This window comes from Narcine bancroftii, chromosome 1, assembly GCF_036971445.1.
Source record: "Narcine bancroftii isolate sNarBan1 chromosome 1, sNarBan1.hap1, whole genome shotgun sequence".
NCBI classification, from domain to species: domain Eukaryota; kingdom Metazoa; phylum Chordata; class Chondrichthyes; order Torpediniformes; family Narcinidae; genus Narcine; species Narcine bancroftii.
Window position 1 is genome coordinate 468762786 of NC_091469.1, and position 24325 is coordinate 468787110.

Here is a 24325-nt window from a genome sequence, read left to right on the forward strand (position 1 = left end):
CCCCAGGTTCAGCCAGACACTCTCGCAAGTGTCCCAGGTAAGACTCAGTCGTCTCCCCGGGTTGCTGGGCTCGGGTGTTGAGGAGGTAACTTGCACAGACTGCATTCATGGGGGGCTTGTATAAGTTGTCAAGAGTGTCCATTGTGCTCTTGTACATGGAGTAGCCTTTGGTTGCCTGGAAGGCGTGGGGACCCAGCTTAGACCGGAGTAGGACCAACCTGATCTGACTCCAGGATGCTGCCCTCATGTGCCTCGATGATTGCCTCGACCGCGTGCTGCCAGGTCTTGAAGCGTGTCTGGGCTTCCGGGTGGCGTGAGTCAACTTTGAGGCTCCCTGCGCACAGGAGTTTTTCCATGGCAGTTGTGGGAAAATTTTGTGGATTAAATTGTGGTGCGCTTTTAGCCATAATCAGACACACACAAAGATAAAGATTGTAAAACAGGCTTTAACCCACAAAGACTTTCACAGAGCCAGGCTGGCTGTAGCTGCAGCAACTCTGAATGAGGCCTCGGGAGGCCGGCGCAGGCTTATATCCCGGAGAATGATTGACACCCGACCGGGTGGGGCTTGATCCATTCAGGCTGACTGATTGACAGCTGGCCAGGTGTTGTCCTGTCCCCTTACACTCCTGCAGGTACAGAGGTACCCTGCAGTAGGCTGGTGGTGTACCACCACACTGTCAGTACAGTGTATTGAGTTAGTGCATAGCACCTGCAGAATACATTTTTAAGTCCAATTATTTCCATTTGTGTTTAATTTGTAAATTCATTATCACATAACCGGGACGGCACCAGCGATCGGGAATTGGGTTCAAATCCAGTGCTGCAGGTAAGGAGTTTGTACATTTTCCCTCTGTCTGTGTGAATTTTCCCTGGGGCTCCGGTTTTCTCCCACCCTTCAAAACATACCGGGGTTGTAAGTCAATTGGGTGTCATTGGACAGTACGGGCTCGTGGGCTGAAAGCATCTGGTTACTATGCTGTATGCCTAAATTTAATTTTTTTTATAGTGCATGTGTACATTGTGTTCAGTCTTGTTTTGCACAATCAATAAGTCGTGTTTCTGCCTCGCCCGCAGGCAAGGGTGCAGTGCTGCAGGAGCTCACTGGAGCACAGCTCCAGCGCAAAAAAATTAGCACTGCACCCCTGCCCGCAGCAAAAAGAATCTCAGCGTTGTATGTTGCATGTTTGCACTCAAATATATAGGAAGATATAGTCAATACAATAATATGAAATCTAAAAAGTTTGAGCATTTTCCTGAAGTCTGGATTCTTGGGTGGTCCAGATTTCTGGCATCTGGATTTTTGGACTTTTACTGTGTGGATAGGCCACCGTGACAGAGGTGCACCAAAGAAGAGGTACAAGGACTGCTTCAAGAAATCTCTTGGTGCCTGCCACATTGACCACCGCCAGTGGGCTGATCTCGCCTCAAACCGTGCATCTTGGCGCCTCACAGTTTGGCGGGCAGAACCTCCTTTGAAGAAGACCGCAGAGCCCACCTCACTGACAAAAGGCAAAGGAGGAAAAACCCAACACCCAACCCCAACCAACCAATTTTCCCTTGCAACCGCTGCAACCGTGTCTGCCTGTCCCGCATCGGACTTGTCAGCCACAAACGAGCCTGCAGCTGACGTGGACATTTACCCCCTCCATAAATCTTCGTCCGCGAAGCCAAGCCAAAGAGATGGATAGGAAGAGGTTGGAGAAGTAGCTATCAGGGATAAGAATTTGAGTTTTCGTTTGATTTGCACATCACCTCCCTCAGCGAAACGCAGGCTGAAGGGCCGGCTCCAAGCTTCTGACGTCACTCAGAATGCAAGCCCAGGATCAATGACATCATCGTGGTGAATTGGAGGCGGTGCTGGAGGCATGACGCAATGGCGGCGAACGTCGGTGCGCGTGACGTGTCGGAGGGCGGGGCGCGAGGCGGCAGTGAGCAGCAATAGGTGTGCGGCGCCGCTGCCGCCGGAGAGGGAGGAGGCGCGATTGGGTGTGAGGGACGCGCGACGGAGCCACCGCCATCGGGGAGCGCAGGCGCCTCCCGGCTCCACAGCGAGGAGTAGGCCAGGGTGAGCGAGCGGGCTTGCGATGGCCGAGCGGCGGAAGAGCAGCGCAGCCGAGGAGCCGCCGCCGATGATCAGCGTGGACGTCGCTGGCGCCCTGGTGCAGTTCGCCAAGACTTTTGTGGTCATCTTCCCGGTGTACGCCCTCGGGTACCTGGGGCTGAGCTTCAGCTGGGTGCTGATCGGGCTGGTCGTCTTCTTCTGGTGGCGGAGGAACCGGGGCAACAAGCGCTCCCGCCTGCACAGGGCGCTGGCATTCCTTGAACTCGAAGAGAAAGCCCTGCAGAGGGACATCACGAGCTCCGACCTGCCGGCGTGGGTGCGTATGGGCGCCCGCTGATCCCCCCGTCCCCGTCCCCCCTTCCCGTTCCCCCGTCCCCGTCCTCCCTTCCCGTCCCCGTCCCCCCTTCCCGTCCCCGTCCCCCCTTCCCGTCCCCGTCCCCCCTTCCCGTCCCCGTCCCCCCTTCCCGTCCCCGTCCCCCCTTCCCGTCCCCCCTTCCCGTTCCCCCGTCCTCCCTTCCCGTCCCCGTCCCCCCTTCCCGTCCCCTTCCCGTCCCCGTCCCCCCTTCCCGTCCCCGTCCCCCCTTCCCGTCCCCGTTCCCCCTCCCCGTTCCCCCTCCCCCTCCCCGTTCCCCCTCCCCCTCCCCCCGTCCAATTCATTTGTGCCCCGCGAACGGCTCCGTCCTCGGGGTCCTCGCACCGTTGCAAAATCGAGGGGTCGCACTCATGTTGCCCTGAGCGCCCTGCAGGGTCGTGCAAGAGCAGCGTGTACGGAACTGTCATTGAGTGACAGCGTTTTGTTGTCACCACTTCGTGCCAAGAGGTGCAGGATTTGGGGTTCTCTCGCGTGTTGTGATTTCTTCGATACATGGGGGGGGGGGGGGGGGGGGGGGGGTTGGTGGTTGCAAGAGCACCCTTGAGGCTCGAACCGGTGCATCGAGGTGGCGGTTTTGACAGTCCTTGAGCACGGGGCGTTCTGGTTGTCAAACGCTTACTTGATCCGTCTCGAAAGCACAAGGTATTTTTAAAGACCCCCGCCTCCCCTCCTTGCGCGTTTGCACCCAAGTGCTTTATTTGAATTGGAGAAGAACATGGTGTGGAATCTTGTTGCCCTATGTAACTGACAAGTATTTGCAGAAAAGTGGCCCGTTCACCTGGCTGCAGACACAACTGTTTTGCAGTTCTGGTTCCAATGACAGAATACCATTATTTTATCATGTGAGAAAGTAACATGTTTTAATAGGGTTGAATCAAGTGGGACTATTTTGTTTTTTAAATACGTGGGGAAACAATATCTTTTATCCTGCATTTGGTTTTGGGTGGCAGCATTTCAAAGTTTGCATTTGAAAGAAGCACCGAAATGTAAAGGAGAGTAGCGTTCCTCGGGTTGATAGGCGGAATTCACATGAAATTTGTGATGATGTACTTCAGTCGGATGAAGGAGAGGCCATAAATAGAAATGAAATATTCCAGTTTTAAAATGCTCTCTGATTTTGCCTGCAAAATGAAGGTGGCAAATGAGCTCTAAATGGTGTTGGGAAAACAGAATGACTCTTTAACTTTGTAGAAACATAAGAGTGCAAAATTGAGGAAACGATGCTAAAACTAGATAAATCGCCAGTTAGGCTGTCGCTGGTGTAGAGTACATGATGCTGTTTTGTATCTTTTAGTTAGAGCATCATTTCTTTTTTAAGAGGATGTGGAGAAGGATGACTAAAATGCAGCACTTCTGTTGCAAGCAAAACTTAGATTCTTTCCCCTAGATTGTAGAAATTCAAGCCCGATATGTTTATATTTATTTGTCAGATTTTATTTAGTACAGTGAAGTCGTGAAGGATTTGATACAATGGAAACAAATCAACATTTGTCCTTGCTTTAGTTTGGTATTTGGCCTCATAGTAGTAGAATTAGTGAACAATGAACAATAGATTCCTATAATTATCCAGTGAATAGGTGGAGGATAAGGGATTTATCCCACATGTGGTTATTATACTGCCCAAAAGGAAAGCAGATATAAAATGACAAATTTCAAAAGGGCTAGGTTTTTTAAGGTAATAAGGTCAAGGCAAAAATGTAGTTTTTGAATTTAATTTATTTTTAACAACATCGATAAGGGCACCAAACCCCTATGTATTGTATTGATTGTAGATGCTGGGGTTGAATGTAATGTACAAAACTGCCGGAAAAACGCAGCAGATCACGCAACATCCATAGAAAACTAAAGACAGTCAACATTTCGGGCCAACAATGTTTTCCACGGGAGTGTTGAAAATCTGGCAGATACCCAAATAAAAAGTTGGGTGGGTCAGGGGCAAGAGGATCACAGGCTAGCAGATCATGTAGAGACAGGTAGGGGGGAGGGATGGTGAAGAGAAAGGAGCTAAGATGGGGGAGAGAGCTAAAAAAGATAACTCTAGTAGGAAATGGAAGGGAAGGAGGTAGAGAGCTAGAGGAAGAGACAGAGGGATGAGAGACCTGGAGGGGTTTAACAGAATTTGGAGAAGTTGATATTGATGCTCTTTGGTTGGGACAGGAATACAAGGTGCTGTTCCTCCAATTTGTGGAAAAAGAACCCACTGTGGCAATAGGGTATGGAAATTAAGTAGTTGGGAACTGGGAGATCCTGGCTGTTGCAGTGGACAGAGCGAAGGTGTGCTCAAGTGATTTTCCAGTCTGCGTCCAGTCTCATATAGAGGAGGCTGCATCGGGAGTGGATGCAGACTCACCCCTACAGACTCACCCCTACAGACTCACCCCTACAGACTCACCCCTACAGACTCACCCCTACAGACTCACCCCTACAGACTCACCCCTACAGACTCACCCCTACAGACACACCCCTACAGACTCACCCCTACAGACTCACCCCTACAGACTCACCCCTACAGACTCACCCCTACAGACTCACCCCTACAGACTCACCCCTACAGACTCACCCCTACAGACGAAGTTTGGAGTGCCAAATAGTGGTGAAAAAGGAGGTGTAAGTACAAATGTAAAACTTCTTGCAATCACAGGAGTAGGTACCAGGGTGGGATGCAATTAATGGGAAAGAATGAGTGGCTGAGAGTGACAGGGGGAGCGATGCCTACTGAAGGTGGAGAGGGATGGGGAGTGGAAGATGAGTCTAGTTGGTGGGATTCCTTTTGTAGATGGCAAAAATTGTAGAGAATGCTAGGTTGGATGCAGAGGTGGTAGATGAGGACGAGGGGAATCCTGTCCCTGTTGCATCTGGGGAGGAGAAGGGGCCAGGGCAGATATGTGGGAAATAAACGAGATGGAGTGAGGACTGAGTTAATAGTATAGAGAGGAAGCCACATTTTTGGAAGGAGGATAACATCTGGGAATGCCTTAAATGGAAAGTATCGGAAATGTTGATTCCAAGAAAAGTATGGAGCATTAAAGCAATTTATACTTAGAATCACTAAAGATATAGATTTATTAATTGAGTGGAAATTTTGTGCTTTAGTATTATACAAACTTTTAACTTAAAATCTCTCTTTGAATCACTGAAGACTTTTTATTTTTAAACAAGATGACACTGATACCTGAGCACCTCTGGTTCTTGCTATGTCCTGTGGACTTTATAGTGGATTTTTCATTGATGCAAAAACATTATTTTTGTATTTGTCCCAATTTGGACCTTTATTCATGCAGATTGGAAAAAGTTTGTTCAGTAAGTTGGAGCAATAGATTGAATTCCACTGAAAGAAAATGTTCTTTTCGTATTTGAGTTTTGATCTTTTAGTGCTTAATTTTAAATCTTGAGTTTCTCAACAAAGTAAAACCCTGATGATCCAGCATCCAATTGTTTTGAAAATCCTGTTGGTCCTACATTTGGCACTCCCACTAGATTGGAATGTGAGCAGGTGATCCAGACAGGGAACCAGGGTTGGGTCTGGAACTAGGAACATGAGTAGGTTTATGACTGAGCAAATGTCTAGTGGGATTGTATATTTCTCATTGGCTTTAACCTCATCAGGTTAACTGGGAAAAAAATATTATAGCACTGTATGACATGTAAACACTAGCCGCTTTCACAATGGTATATTAACACAGTAATTAACTGCCAATCTACTGGTTAACATGCCAGTGTGAACGCTCACGAACTGGCATGCAGGGGTCAAATCATCCCGGGGATGAACCACCTAGGGAGGTAATATCATCGGTGTACCGGTTCACCCAGTGTGAATGGGACAGGGGGTAGGCAGGACATCACCGCTGGAGTATAGTCGCCCATTTGCTCTGCTATGCCAGGTGGTGAATGTGAAAGGGTGCAGAGAACTAGTTATCATTGCTCCAGTGTGAATGGCTATACCTTTATTTTAAAATGGTTCATTGAACCCGCCAAATTAGCAGTTTGCCATTGTGAAAGGGGCTAAAGTGAAGTATGGTAAAACTCCATAATTCTGGCCCACTCAGGGCTTTGATGCCTGGCTTGCAGGTTTCTCAGACTACTAGAATACAACTCTTTTTAAAAAAAAAAAAATTACTTATTTTAAATGGTTACAGTAAAATAGTGTAATAAATTTCCCAGTGAACTTGTTGATTTTTAAGGCAGCATCGAAAACAGAACCAGATGAGTTTCAAAGCAACATTGGGCTACAGTGTCATGGTAAGATTGAAGGGAATGTGGTAAATGGGGCTCTGTTGAGCCAGGTGCCAAACTGTGCTACTTGATCTGCTGAATCCATCCAATTTCTGTGCTCAATTTCTGAACAGATAGTAGATAATATGAAAAAAACAGAGTCGTACAGCAAAGAAACAAACAAACCCTTCACCCCACTGAGTCCATGTCTCCTTTCAAGCAGCTATTTGCACTGATCCTACACTAATTGCATTATTTTTCCTACATCCCCATTGACTCTCCTCAGATTCTCTCACTTACCCACTGGGACAATGTACAGTGGCCACTTTTGACATGTCTTTGCAATGTGGGTGGAAACTGAAGCAACTGGGGAATCAATCCCATATGACACAGGGAAAACATGCAAACTTCATACAGACAGCACTAGAAGTCAGGAATAAGCCTGTGTCACTGGATGTTTTAGACAGCAGCTGTGCCTTTGATGGCCTGTCTAGATTAATTAGCTGTACTGTAAAAGCATGTTTGGCTACTCATCAAGAATAATAGTTGGCTTGATTTGTTGGTCTGGCACTAACAAAATCCCAAGAGTTCTGGATTATTTGAGTTTTATTATACTTCTATAATTGGACTCAGGGAGACAAAATTGAATGAATCAAGCAATATATAGGCAACCCACTGTGAGAGGGTTCCATTCCTAGAAAATGAGCCATATTGCGGATTTTTTTTTTCTCTTCCCCCATGATCTGTAAAGCTGTGTTGTGCTCATGCACCAAGAAACACGAGCTGAGAAGAAAATTGTGTTGATATATTCACTTTTCTCCATTGCACAAATTCGGTGAATTCTAACTTCAAATTTTTTGGGTGGGTGGTAATTTTTGGAATTGTATAAGAGTGAGTTTCTGTAATCTGAATGGCTATCAACCAGGGATGAGGTAGCACCTGGATTTTGCAATATTTTAAAATTTTTTATCGCTGTTAACTTTGGACACAATTATTTCCATTAATTTTGTCCACCATGCCTTCACATTTGTTGATGTACACCAGTTGATTGAAGAATGCATTATACTGTAGACCATTGTGCCTAGACGCCCATCGCAACCAGAAAAAGTCGAACACTGACCACAGTAATCCATCAAATCCATAAACCCTGATATGTTTTATACCTTTATTGTGAACGTCCTTAATGTGTGGCTGGTTAAGTGTTAAATGTGACAGGGGTAAGGGGAGGGGGAGGGAAGGGGATAGAAAACGCTTGAACTCGACAGAAAATCTTGTATAGAATTGATAATTGTAAACTGTAATCAATGTTGATGTTATCAACATTAATATCTATAAGATTGATAACTGTGTTTAAGTTTAGAAAATCATAACTAAAATAGTCCAAAAAATGCATTATATTAAAAGCACCAGCAGTGTTTTGACTTGTTCACCTAATTATCGGATATTATAATATATATATTTGCCCCTTGTAATCTATTTGTTTTGACCCAAATTGTGTGTGTTTATACCATCTTCTGAGGAAATTAAATGATGCAAAGTGTCAAATAAAAAATGATGTTGCTCTTTTACTATCCTAACTTGTGCACCAAGACATGAGGGCATTCTCGAATGGTAATATGCTCAAACATAGATGTAAATTGTTCTTGTATGATTATTGGGCCATGAAAATAGGTGCAATTTGAAGAACTGCTGCATTATTGAATCTATCCCTTTCTCTCTTCTGTCTGCAACTGAAATATTCATTGTGACACAGATGTGACTAAGCTTCACTGAAAACAGGGGAGGTTGAAACAAGAGGACACAAGTTGAGGGTAAGGGGGAAGAATGTTAGGATAAACATTAGAGGATTCTTCTTCACTCAGAGAGTGGTGGCTATAATAATCTTCCGGAGGAAATAGTTGAGGCAGAGTCAATTCTTTCATTTAAGAGGAGGCTGGATATATAAATGGATAGGAGGGGGTTGGAGGGTTATGGGTGGAGAATAGGCGGGGGGATCTAGCGGAGTTGTTTGAGTGAACCGGCGTGGAATTGTAGGGCCGAGATGGCCTGTTTCCATGCCATAAACTGTTATATATGGTTACTTCAATACACAGCCTCTCATCAGAGCTACTACTTTTCATCTTCAACGTGAACTCTTTCTCTTCTTAGATGTTGCCTGACTTGTTGAGCAGTTTCAGTATTCTGCTTTTATTTCTGCATAGTCCTTCCTTTTCTGATCTCCAACTCGTTCCACAAACTTGAGCTTAGTTGCTAGTCTTCTCACTCTCACCGAATCCTGTTGATTCATCACCTATGTCCTGGCTGACATTGGGTTGGAACAGATTAAAATGTAAAAAAAAAAATAACTTGCATCCTTGGTCCCATATTTACTCCTCCTTAGTTCATTCATCTTAAGAGAGATCTCGCCCCTGTTTCTATTGATCCATTGCACATCCTTGATTTTAATTTCTCTGCCTTCAAGAGCTGAAGTCAGAGCTCGAGAACTCCCTGCTTAAATATCACCACCTGTTAAAGCTCTCTACTCTAAAGCTCTTTTTACTCTCCACTACTTTAACAGATATTTGATCACCTATTCTAATCTGACCCACTATCAAATTTTAATACATAACCCTCATGTGCTTCATAATTTTTGTTTTGAAGGTGTATTTGGCAAATCCTGCTTTATGGTAGTTCAGGTACCTGGGATACAGAACAAAAACTCTCTCTTCCAGGGGAGGGGGTGAAGTAGGTGTCCTGTAAGAAGGTATTCCTGCAATTTCTACGATGATGAGAAATTTTGATTAATTGGTGGTGTGGTGGTTCAATGTGCCTTGTTACCATAGTAGAATAAAGATCATCAATGATGACTGGAGAAAGTTGTAATAGAAGTAAAGATTTAGATGTCAGACATGATGCATTTTACAATTAAACATTGACCAGAGCACAAATACATTGCTGGAGAAACTCAGCAGGACCAACATACAGCAAAGATAAAGATACATAACCAATGATTCGGCTTGAGCCCTTCATCAAGGTATGAGCAAAATGTAGCTAGGCGCCTTAATAAAATGGTGGATGGGAGGAATCTGCCTAATTTTGCTCATATCTTGATGAAGGGCTCAGGCCTGAAACTTTGGTTATGTACCTTTATCTTAGAACCGTAGAATATTACAGCATAGAAACAGGTCCCTTTGACCCTTTAAGTCCATGCCGAATCATTTTTTTTGCCTAGTTCTACTGACCTGCACTCAGTCCTTAGCTCTCCATCCCTCTCCCATCCATGTACCTGTCCAAATTCTTCTTAAATGTTAAAATTGAGCCCGCATTCACCACTTCAGTTGGCAGATCGTTTCACACTCTCACCCACTCTGTGTGAGGAAATTCCCCCAAATGTTCCCTCTAAACTTTTCCCTTTTCACCCTTAATCCATATCCTCTGGTTTGTATCTCACCTATCTTCAATACAAAAAGTACATTTGTCTATCCCCCTCAAAATTATAAATACCTCTATCAAATCTCCCCTTCTGTGCCCCAGGGAATAAAGTCCTAACCTGTTTAACCTTTTCCTGTAACTTAGTTCCTGAAGTCCAGGCAACATCCTAGTAAATCTTCTCTGCACTCTTTAAAATTTATTAATTTCTTTCCTGTAGTTATGTGACCAAAAAACTGCATACAATACTCCAAATTTGGCTTCACCGGTGTCTTATACAAATTTAACATAACATCCCAACACTTGTTCTCAATATTTGGATTTATAAAGCTCTCTTTACAACACTATCCACCTGTCTTGCCACTTTCAGGGAATTGGGTATCTTTATTCCTAGATCCCTCTGTTCTACTGCACTCCTCAGTGTCCTACCATTTACCATGTCCTTTTTTGGTTTGTCCTTCCAAACCTCACTTATCTGCATTAAATACCATCCATTTATCAGCATTGGTCCAGATGCCCCTGCAAGCTTTGAAAACCTTCTTTGATGTCCAAGCACCCCTAGTCTTGGTGTCATCTGCAATATTGCTGATCCAATTTGCCATATTATCACCCAGATAATTGATATAGATGTCAAACGACAATAGTGCCAGCACCAATCCCCAAGGAACACCTCTAGTCACAGGCCTATAGTCTGAGAAGCAATCATCCACTACTACTCTCTGGTTTCTTCCACCCAGTCATTGTTGAATCCAATTTACTACTTCACCATGAATACTGAGCAGCTGATACTTCCTGACGAACTGCCCATGTGGGACTTTATCAAAGGTTTTACTAAAGTCCATGTAGACAACATCCACAGCCTTTCCTTCATCAACTTTCCTGGCAACCTCCTTGGAAAAACTCTGTAAAATTAATTAAACACGACCTGATAAAGGGCTCAAGCCCGAAATGTTGGTTATGTATTTTTGCCTTTTCTATGTAAAGACAGTTTGTACTACTGAGCTTCTCCACCATAGATCTACAGAATTTTCAGGGTTACTTTTGGATTTTTTTTTAACATCAGAACGACGTTAGCTACCCTACAATCCACCAGCATCACATCTGTGCCTAAGGACATTCTAAATATTTCTGCCAGAGCCCCTGCAAAGGTCTGAAGGAATATCTTGTCAGGCCCAGGGGATTTATCCACCCTTATTTGCTTTGAAACAGCAAGCACTTCCTCCTCTTTAGCCCATATAGATTACATAACCTCACTCTTTGTTTCCTTACTTCCCCCGACTCTGTGCCTGTTTCCTGAGTGAATACCGATTGGGGGGGTGGGGGGGGGCAACATCAAAGATCTCCTCCATTTCTTTTGGCTCCATACATAGCCAACCACTCTGATCAAGGGGACTAATTTTGTCCCTTACTATCCTTTTGCTCTTAATATACCACGCTTGACGTCCTGTTTTGCGGAAACTGCCAAAATGTTTGGCCTGGAAGTCAGCCTGAAGAAAACTGAGGTCCTCCATCAGCCAGCTCTCCACCATGACTACCAGCCCCCCCACATCTCCATCGGGCACACAAAACTCAAAACGGTCAACCAGTTTACCTATCTCGGCTGCACCATTTCATCGGATGCAAGGATCGACAACGAGATAGACAACGGACTCGCCAAGGCAAATAGCACCTTTGGAAGACTACACAAAAGAGTCTGGAAAAACAACCAACTGAAAAACCTCACAAAGATTAGCATATACAGAGCCGTTGTCATACCCACACTCCTGTTCGGCTCCGAATCATGGGTCCTCTACCGGCATCACCTACGGCTCCTAGAACACTTCCACCAGCGTTGTCTCCACTCCATCCTCAACATTCACTGGAGCGACTTCATCTACAACATCGAAGTACTCGAGATGGCAGAGGCCGATAGCATCGAATCCACGCTGCTGAAGATCCAACTGCGCTGGGTGGGTCACGTCTCCAGAATGGAGGACCATTGCCTTCCCAAGATCGTGTTATATGGCGAGCTCTCCATTGGCCACTGTGACAGAGGTGCACCAAAGAAGAGGTACAAGGACTGCCTAAAGAAATCTCTTGGTGCCTGCCACATTGACCAGGCAGTGGGCTGATATCGCCTCAAACCGTGCATCTTGGCGCCTCACAGTTCGCCGGGCAGCAACCTCCTTTGAAGAAGACCGCAGGGCCCACCTCACTGACAAAAGACAAAGGAGGAAAAACCCAACACCCAACCCCAACCCACCAATTTTCCCTTGCAACCGCTGCAACCGTGTCTGCCTGTCCCGCATCGGACTTGTCAGCCACAAACGAGCCTGCAGCTGACGTGGACATTATCCCTCCATAAATCTTCGTCCATGAAGCCAAGCCAAAGAAGAAGACCTATAGAAACCCTTCACATTGTCTGCCAAAGCAACCTCATGTCTTCTTTGAGCTTTCCTTGTTTTTTTTTTTTGCATTTTTTACACTCCTTAAGTACCTCATTTGCTCCATGTTGCCTATACCTGCTATACACCTCTCTTCTTCCAAACCAGAACACCAATATTCCTAAAAAAAAACAAGATTCCCTATGCCTGTTAACTTTGTCTTTAATCTTGACAGGAACATACAAACTCTGTACTCTTAAAATTTCACCTTTGAAGGTCTTCCCCATCCTTGTCCAAAAACAACTTATCCAAATCTACACATTCTAGATCCTTTCTCATTTCCTTAAAATTGGCCTTTATCCAATTTAGAATCTTAACCTGAGGCCCAGACCTACCCTTCTCCATAATTAATTTGAAACTAATGGCATTATGACCACTGGACTCAAAATGCTCCCCTACACATACTTCTGTCAACTGTCCTGTCTCGTTCCTTAATAGGAGATCCAGTATTGCGCTCTCTCTAATTGGCACTACTCTGATTTGATTTAGAAAACTTTCCTGAACACATTTGACAAACTCCAATCCATCCAGCCCTTTTACAGTATGGGAGTCCTAAGTTAAAATCTCCTACTATCACAACCTTGTGTTTCCTGCAGCTGTCTGCTGAATCTTTACAGATTTGTTCCTCTAATTTTTGTAGACTATTGGATGGTCCATAAGACATCCCCATAATATCAAGTACGCTGTGTGACCTGCTGTTTTCTCCAGCTTTGTGTTTTCACTTCAGTCGCAGCATCTGCAGACTTTCATGTTTTACTTGACCAGAATAATATTTTCTCTGGTTTGTGCTTCCATTTTGAATATTAGCAAACTGAAAGGTCGCTTGCGCACTCTCACCCACCCTTAAGCCTCATTCACTTTGCTCAGTGGGGGGGGGGGGCCTGCTCATCGAACAAGAGCTCAGTGTGAAGCCTGATTATCGAGACCCAGCCTCCTCTCAAAGCCAGTGATCGATCATACTATCAGCGTGTACGACAAACATGGCCGTTGCGCTGCTGGCGGGAGCTGCCATGGTGGGCCTCCTCACTAGAGGCAGTGAGTGGTGGTGGCAGCTCCAGAAAGCATGGGCCACCCGAGGGAAGGTGGTCCGCAAAGCTGCAGGTCTGCTTCCTGGACAGCCGCAGCACCTCTATGGGCTTCTTGAAGCTGGGTGAGTGGTTTGAGTGCTTTCCTCTTGTCGCCACCTTATGGATGAAAGCCTGCACTATATTTGTATTTCGGTGCCCAAAATGGTGGCACCAAAATGTCACCTTCATGTCTAAGACCTGGGGTTTTTTTTTGGGGGGAAAAGAGGGGTCTTCTATGCTGTCAAATATGGTACCTGCTGTTATGCCAACAGTTTTGAAAGATTTGGCATGGAGTATGTGCATAAATGATTGTAAGGAAAATATTGAGGCAAAAAATAAAGTTTTCTTTATGATTTGTGACTCACGCTGATTATGATTCAAAAATGACAAGGTTCCACATGATTGCCGTGTCCAGAAAGTGAGATCACATGGGAAGCTGGACAAGCTAGCCAATTGAATACAAAATTATCTTGGTGGTAGGAGACAGTTGGTGGTGGAGAGATTTTTTTCAGGAAGGAATCCTTTGACAGCTGATGTGTCCCAGGGATCAATGCTGGGTCTATTGTTTGTCATTTATATTAATGATCTAAAGTAGAATGTAGGTGGGAATGGTTCATAAGCTTGCAGATGTGTTGCATTTAGTAAGTCAAAGCTGGGCAGGACTTGAAGGCAGGACCCTAGTCAGTGTTGTAGAATAGAGGGGCCTACAGCTACATAGTTCCCTGAATGTAGTGAAACAGGTGAAGAATGCTGAATGGTGAAAGAAGGCATTGTACATGCTTGCCTTTATTTGGTCAGAGCATTGAGTGCAGGAGTTGGGACTTCATGTTATAGAATAATCAGTGCTTACCCCAGTGTAGCAAAGTATAAAATGAAGGGCATAGATTTAAGGTGAGGGTGGAAAAATTTAAACGAGACCTGAGGGACAACTTTTTCCACAAGAGTCGTGAGTAAATGGAATGAGAAAGTGGTAGAGGAGGGTACAAATACATCATTTGTGCCAGTAGATATATAGGAAAGGGTGAGAGAGAGAAGGGCCAAGCACAGGAAAATTGATCTATCCGAGATGGGTAACTTGTCCAGATGAGTTAGGCCAAGGGGTCTGTTTTCATCATGCATTGCTCTATGATTCTTTTTTCTGAGTTACTTGGTCTTCCCAACTAAGAGGGGGGAAAAAAAATCCTTTTCTGCATTGCAGGAAAGGGATCCGAAATATTTCTGTGAGTGGTTAAACTGAAATTCATTGCATACTTTGAAGGTGATCTGCTTTTACCTTCCTATAATGAACAGAAGCAATGGCAAACAGATGCTATTTAATTTGAGGCAGAAATTAACTTTAAGTGAAACAAAACTTTATGATGTGTAAGAAATTACTCTGCTTTATATCTTTCTGCTTTTAAAGTAGTCAATTTATTTTTGTGCTTGTTATGTGAATGTGTGTGCAGACACTCACTTGAAGTTCAAGCAATTTTAAGTAGCCATTCATGTTACAATGAAATGAGAAAGAAACCAATTTTAATGAGGCTACAGGAAATGAGACATGGAGATGTGAGTACATCGGCCTTGTGGTAGCTGAATGAGAAGCATATTAAATATCATTAAAATCTGACAAATTATAAATCCATGGCTTTGTAAAAATAAAAAAATTTCAAGTTGCTAAAAGATTGGATCTATTTTTCAAGTAATTTCCAAAAATAAAGATGCATTATGAAAGGTAAAAGAAATTGTGATATAATTGAACCATAGAACGCTACAGCACAGAAAACAGGCCAATTGGCCCTTCTAGTCTGTGCCAATCATTGGTCAGCTAGTTCCAATAACCTTCTCCCTTCCATAACCCTCCAGACCTCTCCGATCCATGTATCTATCCAATTTTTTATTAAAACTCAAGATTGAGGCTGCACCCATCACGTCAGGTGGCAGCTCATTCCACTCTCCCACCATTCTCTTGAGTGAAGTTATTCCTCCCAAGCCTTCCCCTTTCACCTTAAAGCCATGTCCTCTCATATTATCTCTCTTAACCTCAGTGGAAAGAACCTACTTGCATTTGCTCTGTTTATAACCCTCAATTTTATAAACCTGTATCAAATCTCCCCTTATTCTTCTTCGTTCCAAGGAATAAAATCCTAACCTGTTTAATTTTTCCCTGTAGTTCATCACTTGAAGACCTGGCAACATCCAAGTAAATCTCTGCACTCTTTCAATCTTATTGATATCCTTCCTATAGCTAAGCAACCAGAACTGCATATAATATTCCAAATTTGGCCTCAACAATGCATAACTTAAGTATAACATCCAAACTCCTATACTCAGAACTTTGATTTGTAAAGACCAAGATGCCAGAAGCTTTTTTTACAACCCTGTCCACCTGCAACACCACCTTCAGAGAACAATGTTCCTGCCCAGGTCTCTTTGCTCTTCCACACTTTTCAGTGCCTTACCATTTACAGTGTACGACCTTCCTAGATTTGGACTTTCATTAAAGTTGAAAAAACTATTTTCAGTTATTCAATTCCCTTTGAAAATCTATAATTTTAATTTGTTTCCACCTCACTTTATGGAAGTTGAAAATATAGCATTTATTCCAGGGTTGGGCAACCTTTTTAAAAAAAACTCACATTCCACCTTAAAAGTGCTCTGTGATTAGTAAGGGATTGCTTAAGGTGATATGTGAGTGGGAAGGGAAGGTTGAGAACCACTGCTCTAGACCCAATTGTTACTGAAATATATTGCTTAAGAAGAATTGTCATTGGCCATTTCCTTTGGAGCTACAAAACCGTGCACATAACGAGTCAAATAGGTACAATTAAAACAGTGGTTTTCAATTTTTTTTTCACCCACATACCACCTTAAGCAATCCCTTCTTAATCAAAGAGCATTTATGGCATAGGGATTGTTTAAGGTGGAATGCAAGTTTTCAAAGGTTGTGTACCCCTGAATTATCCCTTTGGCCCTTCATCTGTTTTTGCAAACATTGTTATTTTGTTTTGCATTAAACTGGGTGTGATATGATGTAATTACTTTTAAATTGGGGATGGGCAACCTTTTTTAAAAAAATCACATTCTACTCTAGTTTAAATGTACACTCAATGTATATTCCATTGTTTTATCTCCTGAGAAATCTGGAAATAGATTGGGTGAAAGCTGTTTGACAGAACTGTACTTTGAAACTAAATATTTATTTGTTCATTGAAACCCTGATTGCAGCAGTGGTTATACGTTTTTGGCATTTCAGTTTTGCATTGCTTGTGAGACTGCAGAGAAAATTTGTTGGCCAGTGTGATCCAATCTTTATAAAATAACTTTTAAAACATTATCTGCATGTGGAAGTACAAAAGCAACTTTATGGTAGTTAGCTTCAAGGCATTTTTAGTCGTTTATTGACATCTGATTGCACAAGTGCAACCCGACGAAACAGTGTTCTTTGCACCTCAATTCAAAACAACCAGACGTGGCACTATACAGACAAGCAATACATATGAAGGACAAGTATACACATTTCAAATAAATAAATATTGTTTTGTGAATATGAGGGTCTCAGCTGGTGAGTGTGAGGAGTTCTATTAACCATTCAGCATTTGCACTGCCCGTGAGAAGCAGCTTTTCCTGAGTTGGCTCTGATTACACTGTATCTCTTTCCTGACACGAGCAGCTTAAAAGATGCTGTGTGTAGGGTGAAGGGGGTCGAAAATGATTTTGCATGCCCTCTTCAGACAATCCCAGTAGATCACATCAATGATGGTGGGGGAGGGAGTCTCCATTCATCCTCTCTGCCACTTATGATCCTGTGGATTAACTTCCAATCAATTTCTCTGCAGTAACCGCACCATTGTAGGCTTCTTCACACTGCATTGAAAAATGGAGATTCCCCAAAAATTTTCCTAGAAACCCTCCCGTGAGCCTATGTTGTGGAAAGGTCAGCCCGGGAATTTTGGACAGGTCCACGGCCCTACCTATAAGGGCCACGGCCCTGGGAAATTTTCACAGTCCACCCTTTCCCTGCAGTGTGAAGAGCCAAACAGCAAAGCAGGGAAGCCTTGTGACATTAGAGCTTGCGTGCTGCGTCCCAGAGGTGATTAAAATTCAAATTAAAAGATACTTACCATCTTACTGCGCAGCTGTATTTCCCAGAGGGGTTCCAGCTGCATGAGGGATTATGGGAAATAAAGTTGGCCATTCCTCCTGAATTGTCCTGCTGTCGCGACATGCCAAAGCCCGGGGGGTTTCAGGGCAGGTGACCTGACAGACAGGGGTGAACTTGCGTTGTGCATCATCGATTGGGGGCGGACCCCCCCCTAAATTTCCACAGGCAAATTCCTGGAAATTTGGATTGCGGTGTGAAAGGCCCGGGAAGTCCTGATTTCCTGGGAATTTCACTGGGACAAAGTAGGGTCACCACTCCCCTGAAAATGACTACTGTGATGCAGCCAGCATGCCCTCAATGGAGTAGAAACACACAAGGCTGGAGAAATTCAGCAGGTCAAGCAGTGTCCTTTAATATAGCTAAAGGTAAAAATACATAACTGACATTTCAGGCTTGAGCCCTTCATCAAGGTATAGGAAAATGTCAGTAGGCATCCGAATAAAAGAGTTGGGGGAGAAGGGGTGCTTGAAAGGCAAGTGGAAATAGGTGGAGAAGGGATGGAGGGGACAGCAGAGATCAAGGAGAGGAGGGATGATGAAGAAGTGTAAAGGGGAAGGGGAAGAGGAGAGCAGGTTAGCAGAAACTAGAAAAGTCAATGTTAATGCCATCTGGCTGGACAGTGCCCAGAGAGAAAATAAGGTGTTGTTCCTCAAATTTTCAGGTGATCTTAGTGGGACATTGTACAAGGCCATGGAGTGTGGGAGTGTGACAAAACTGAAATTGATGGCTGCTGGGAGGTCTCTGTTACTGGTGATGAAAGTTGATACTACTGTTGGTGTAACACCTTTACAGTGCCAGCAATCAGGATTTGATTCCCATGCTGTCTGTAATGAGTTTGTACGTTCTTCTCATTTCTGCATGGGCTTTTCCCAGGGCTTCAGTTTCCTCCCACCGTTCAAAATATAGCAGGAGTGTAGATTTATTGGACAGCATGGGCATGTGGACCAAAATGGCCTGTATGTCAAAATTCAATGGTGGCAAGAAGCCTTGCCCATTTCAGTCTTCTCAGTAGGTGTAGTCATCATTGCAGCTTCCTGAGATGCGAGGAGCTGTGTCCACAATAGGACACTAGTTCAGTGTAGTGGAGGGTAGTCATTCCTGATCCTCCTGAAGGCAACGATCATCTCCTTCATCTTGTCCATTGAGATGTGGATTGTTAGTCTCACCACATAATAAGATTTTCCACCTATTTTCTGCAGTGAGACTCATCATTGTTGCCGATGTTTAGTTATTGTTGTGTCATCTGCAAACTTGATAACACTGTTGGAGCTGGAGCTGGTGATGCAGTCATTGTTCAGTAGCATGAACAGGAATGGGCTGAGCACACAGCCCTGAGGTGATTTATTTAATCATTCTAACTGGTTCTGCATTGTGTAGATTTCCAGAGGGAATTTTTCTTTACTTTAATGCATACACTTCTCTTATTATATCATTATAGTGTTTAGAATACACAGAAGTTATATTGATGGCAGTTTTCAACATAATGCATCATTTTAGAATGTGCATTTGGAATTTAGCCTCAAGTTTCGAGTCATTCAACCCTCAACTCTCAATCCCTTGATTGATTAATGCTTTCTGGCTTCAATCCTTGCCTATGTGCAGAAGTTGAGATATTGCTGTCCAACCTGCCTTTTTCTTCCAGAAGCAGTGTAGCTCCAAAAGAGACTTGGAAATTTACACAAAATTGATCCGCCCAAGTCACTTTCAAAATGAGCAATATAGATACATCTTCTCCATTCAAAACCATGCAATTTTTCTAGTGATCAAAATTACATTTTTCTTGTGTAGAGATTTCTATACAAAGTTACAGCACATATTTAGGTCTTTCAGCCCACTGTTGTGCCAGCATACTAACCCATTACCAACTTACCAGAATTGCCCGACTGTACATCCTTTCATTTTTCTATTCCATATACCCATCTATTAGTCTCTTCAAGGATCCTATTGTACCCACCTCCACCTTCATTGCTGTCAACACATTCCATGCACCCATCACTCTGAAGAACTTGCCTCTTAAGTCCACCCCCCTGTTCTTACTCCCAAGCACCTAAAGCTATGACCCTGGTGTTGGCCTTTGCAGCCCTGAGAAAAAGCCTCTGGCCATCCATACAATCATTGCCTCATCTTGTCTACCCATCAGGTCACTCCTCATCCTCCACTGCTCCAAGGAGAAAAGACCCAAGTTCACTCAACCTTTTCCTCACAAGGCATGTTCTACAATCCAGGCAGCATCCTTGTAGATCTCCTCTGCAGGAAAGATATGGATGTTAGAGTGTAGTGAGGTGACTAGAACTGAACACAATAATCCAAGTGGAGTCAAATCAAGATCTTGCATTTCTCTAACATTACATTATGGCTCTTGAACTCTGACCCAGAGTTAATGAAGGCCAATGCACCATATGCCTTCTTAATAGTCACTAACAACCTGTCCAGCCACTTTGAATATCCTATGGATACAGACTTGAAGATCTCCAAGTCCACACTGCTCAGAGTCCTCCCATTAATATTGTATCCTGCCTTCAATTTTAAACTACTGAAATGGGCCACCTAGCACCTTTCTGGGTTAAACTCCTTATGCCTCTTCTCAGCCCAGCTCTGCATCCTATCAAAGTTCCTCTGTAATCTTGGGCACCCCCCTAGACTATTCACAACACCACCTACTTTTGTGTCATTCACAAACATACCCACCCTTCCATTTCCTCAGCCAGGCCATTTATATATTAAAACACAAAGAGGAAGGATCCTTGCAGAACACTACTGATCACTGACCTCCATGCAGACTACAAACCATCTTCAACTCTCTGCCTTCTGTGGGCAAACCAATTCTGTGTTCACAAAGCAAGGCATCCTTGGATTCTATGCCTCCTTACTTTCTGAATGAGCCCTGCTTGGGGAACTTTAAAGGTCTTATTGAAGTCCATAAACATTACATCATCTATCCTCCATTAATTTTTTTGAGGTTGTAACAAAGAACATAAAGGTTTGAGAGACTCCATCTTCACCTGCTAAAGCTGCCTAATCAGATTGTGCCTCTAAATGCTTGTAAATCCTGTCTCTGGATTTTCTCTAACAGCTTGCCCAACACTGAAGCAAGACTCTCTGGTCTATATCTCTAATCCGTTTTCGAAAATGCAAACAACATTTGCAACCTTCCCATCCTCAGGTAATTCTTTTCCCAGTGATGATACGAAGCTAATCAGTGGCTTAGCATCCTCCTTCCTTATTTCCCACAGTAGCCTTGGGTGAATATCGTCTGGGCCTGACAACTTATCCAACTTCATTCTTTTCAAAAGCTCCAACACATCCTCTTTCTTAATGTCATCATCCTTGTGTACCTCATTCTGCTCCATGTCATTCTCACAATAGACAAGACCCTTTTCTCTTGTGAATACTAAAAGCAAAATATTCTTTAAAGACATCCGCTACCCTCTCAGACTCCATGCACACATTTCTACTGAGACTCCTGATGGTCCTATCCTCACATAACTCATCCCCTTGTTTTTCATAAACTGGTAGAATGCCTTGGAGTTATCCTTAATATTGCTTGCCAAAATCTTCTCACGGCCCCTTCTTACAATCCAAAGTCTCTTAAGCTCTTCCCTGACAATTGTGTAATTCTCTGGAACTCTCAGTTCCTAGCTGCTTAAACTTCAAACTTTCTTCTTAACTAGCTTTTCTACATCCTTTTGTACACCATGGTTCTTTCACCTTACCATCCTTTAGCTGCCTCAATGGAATAAACTTGTGCTGCAGAGCACCATGCAAACATTTGCCACATTTCTGTCATACACTTCACCCCCCCAATAAATTTCCTCCCAATTTATGTTTCCAAGCACCCCCCCCCCGCCCAAATTGTCCATTCCTGTCCTTCTTTAGTGCTATGGAAAAGGAGAGAGTTTGTTTCAAGCCCAGAGCAAAGCTAGCAGCAACAAATATTCACCAAGACAATGGTTACTTAAAAATATTTTTAGTTTTCTTCAAACATAATAGCAAGTTGTATATTGATCTTATTTTCAACTTAACCCTTCTAATTATAAGAATGTGTATGTGTTCAGGAAAGTTCTTTGTTTTATTGTTCAGTCGTTCACTTTTCATTTCTCCAAGTTCACTGGTATCAGACAATTTTTCATATAGTGCACAGAATTTAACATTTATGATCTTCACCAGGCTTTGGTGCTTTAACTTAAATTATTACTGCTCAAGGAGGTCTGTGTTGGTTTCAGAGAGATATTTGTTACTTGTTGGACGCATGTAAACTGATCTTTAATCAGCCACTTCAATGTCTTGCCAAATAAACTTGCCCCCTCGTGGGTTTTTCTAAGAGATAACTTCTTCCAGGTTACGACAAAGTTATTTTTTTCCCTATTTCAGGAGAAATCCAATAACCATCGAAAGCCTCTTGTTATTGACTACAAGGGTTTAGAATAGGCTGAACTCAGAACTCAAAACCCATCTTCAAATGGGATCTTGTAGCAGGTCTGCAACACCAACTGCTGTACTAAACCTTCCCTCTTTTCTCTTCCCCCCCCCCCCCATCCCCTCCAAAAGAATGTATGTTTTTATCTCTGTTTGCAAAATGACAGGACCCCTCCTAGAACAGCAGACTTCAACCAGAGAAATTTGGGATCTGTTCAAATATGCTACCTTTAAAGACAATAGTCCATTTCAATTCTACAACATCAGTCCAATTAACACCTACTTGTGAAGTCTTCACAGGCACTCTTCATTGTTCCTGTAAAGCCAATGATAGACATGAAGATTCGACTTGCACAGGTTTTTGCATTCCAAATGAGATGTTTGTGAAATGTTAATATCTCTTGTGGAATATAAACTAATACCTAAACCCCCACAATCTAACCTTACCCCCTTAAGATACATTTTATTTCCTAATTGTATTAACTTATTCGTAACAAGTTGTAGTCACTTTCTCCAAAATGTTCACCACTGAGAGGTGGAATATAAACTAATACCTAAACCCCCACAATCTAACCTTGCCCCCTTAAGATACATTTTATTTCCTAATTGTATTAACTTATTCAGTAACAAGTTGTAGTCACTTTCTCCAAAATGTTCACCACTGAGAGGTGTGACCTGACCCAGTTCACTCTCCTCCAGTTGGCCTATCTACATATTGTGTCAGGAAATATTCCTGAACCTATTGAACAAATTCCACTCCATCCAAACCCTTCACTCTAAGATGGTGCCAATCAATATTAGGAAAACTTCAACCTTATTATTTTTGCACATTTCCTATCTGCTCCTCAATGTCCCTGTTACTATTATGGGGTCTATAATATACACCCTGTAGGTGTATTGACCCCCCCCCCCCCACTTCTTCCTAACTTCCACCTACACAGACTCGGTAGACAATTCCTCCACTACTTTCCCCTTTTCTGCATTTGCGATAGTATCCCTAATCAATAATGCCCCACCTCTTGCCAACATTTTTCCTTTTTTGAAGCATCTAAAGCTCAGCATGTTCAGCTGTCATTCTTGCCCCCAAGATAACCACGTTACTGTAATGGTTACAATATCACAGTTCTATTTATTTACCCTCACTCAATTCATCTGCTCCTTTTCTAATCCTCCTTGTATTAAAATACACACATTTCAACCCACCCAGCTTGCTCTATTTATGTTCCATTCACTGCCAGTCCTTCCTCAGTCTCCTTTTGACCAACTGCTCCATTATCTGACCCAACTCTGGTTTCTATCCCCCTACCTAGCTAATTTAAACCCTCCCCAACAGTTCTATCAAGCCTTCCCACAAGGATATTGGACCCTTTCCAGTTCAGGTGCAATGCATCATTTATTTTGTGCAAAGGAGATGAAAATAATCCACAAACCTAAATGCCTTCCCACTACACCAACTCTTCAGCCACACATTCATCACCCATAACCTCTTATTCTTGCCCTCACTAGCACATGTCACAGGGAGGAGCAATGCAGAGATCCTCCCTTGAAGTTCTGCTTTTAAGTTTCCTTCCTAACTCCTTATATTCATCCTTCAGGACCTCCTCACTTTTCCTATCTATGTCATTGGTACCAACATGTACCACATCTGGCTGCTCACCCTCCCTCATGAATTCTATGGACTCAATCAGAATAATCTGACCCTGGCACCTGGGAGGCCACATACTATCCAACAGAATCACCTGTCTTTTCTCACCATTACTATTACTTTTGCTCTCCTTTCTCTCCTTCCAAGCCACAGATCCATTCTCTGTACCAGACACCTGGCTTCTACAGCTTTTAGGTCAATTTCTCCCCCCACCTCCCCAAAACAAAATCCAAAACAGTATACTGGCTATTAAGGGCAAAGGTCACAGGGTCCCCAAACTAACTGCCTGTTCACTTTCCCACTCCCTCTCCCTCCAGTCAACTCAGCTGCCTACTTCCTGCCTCCTTAGTGCGAGTGCCTCACTCTTGTCTATAACTCCCTCTGCCTCCAGAGTTCATCCAGTTCCAGTTGCCCAACTCATGGGATTTCCACGATTTCGACCCAGTAATGAAAAGTAAAGGAGACCATCAATAAATACTAAATGAGCGATAATTGGTTTGTTGCTCGTTCTTCCCATTAAATTGCTAGGTGAGGCCGTCCAGATTCTACAGAGATTCCTTTTGGGGAGTAGT

The 24325-nt window shown here is 43.4% G+C and overlaps 1 protein-coding gene across 3 annotated transcripts in view; it reads left to right on the forward strand.

The window, feature by feature from the left end:
- Positions 1-1908: 1908 nt before the first annotated feature.
- LOC138751863 (extended synaptotagmin-2-A-like) overlaps positions 1909-24325 on the forward strand; it is a 246502-nt gene continuing 224085 nt past the window's right edge. For 2 of the 3 annotated variants that reach the window (XM_069914724.1, XM_069914725.1), the window contains exon 1: positions 1909-2381. In XM_069914724.1, coding sequence (XP_069770825.1) covers positions 2088-2381 — 294 coding nt within the window. In that variant the 5' untranslated portion in view covers positions 1909-2087. The remainder of the gene's footprint in view (positions 2382-24325) is intronic. The other variant, XM_069914726.1, reaches the window with a different exon arrangement.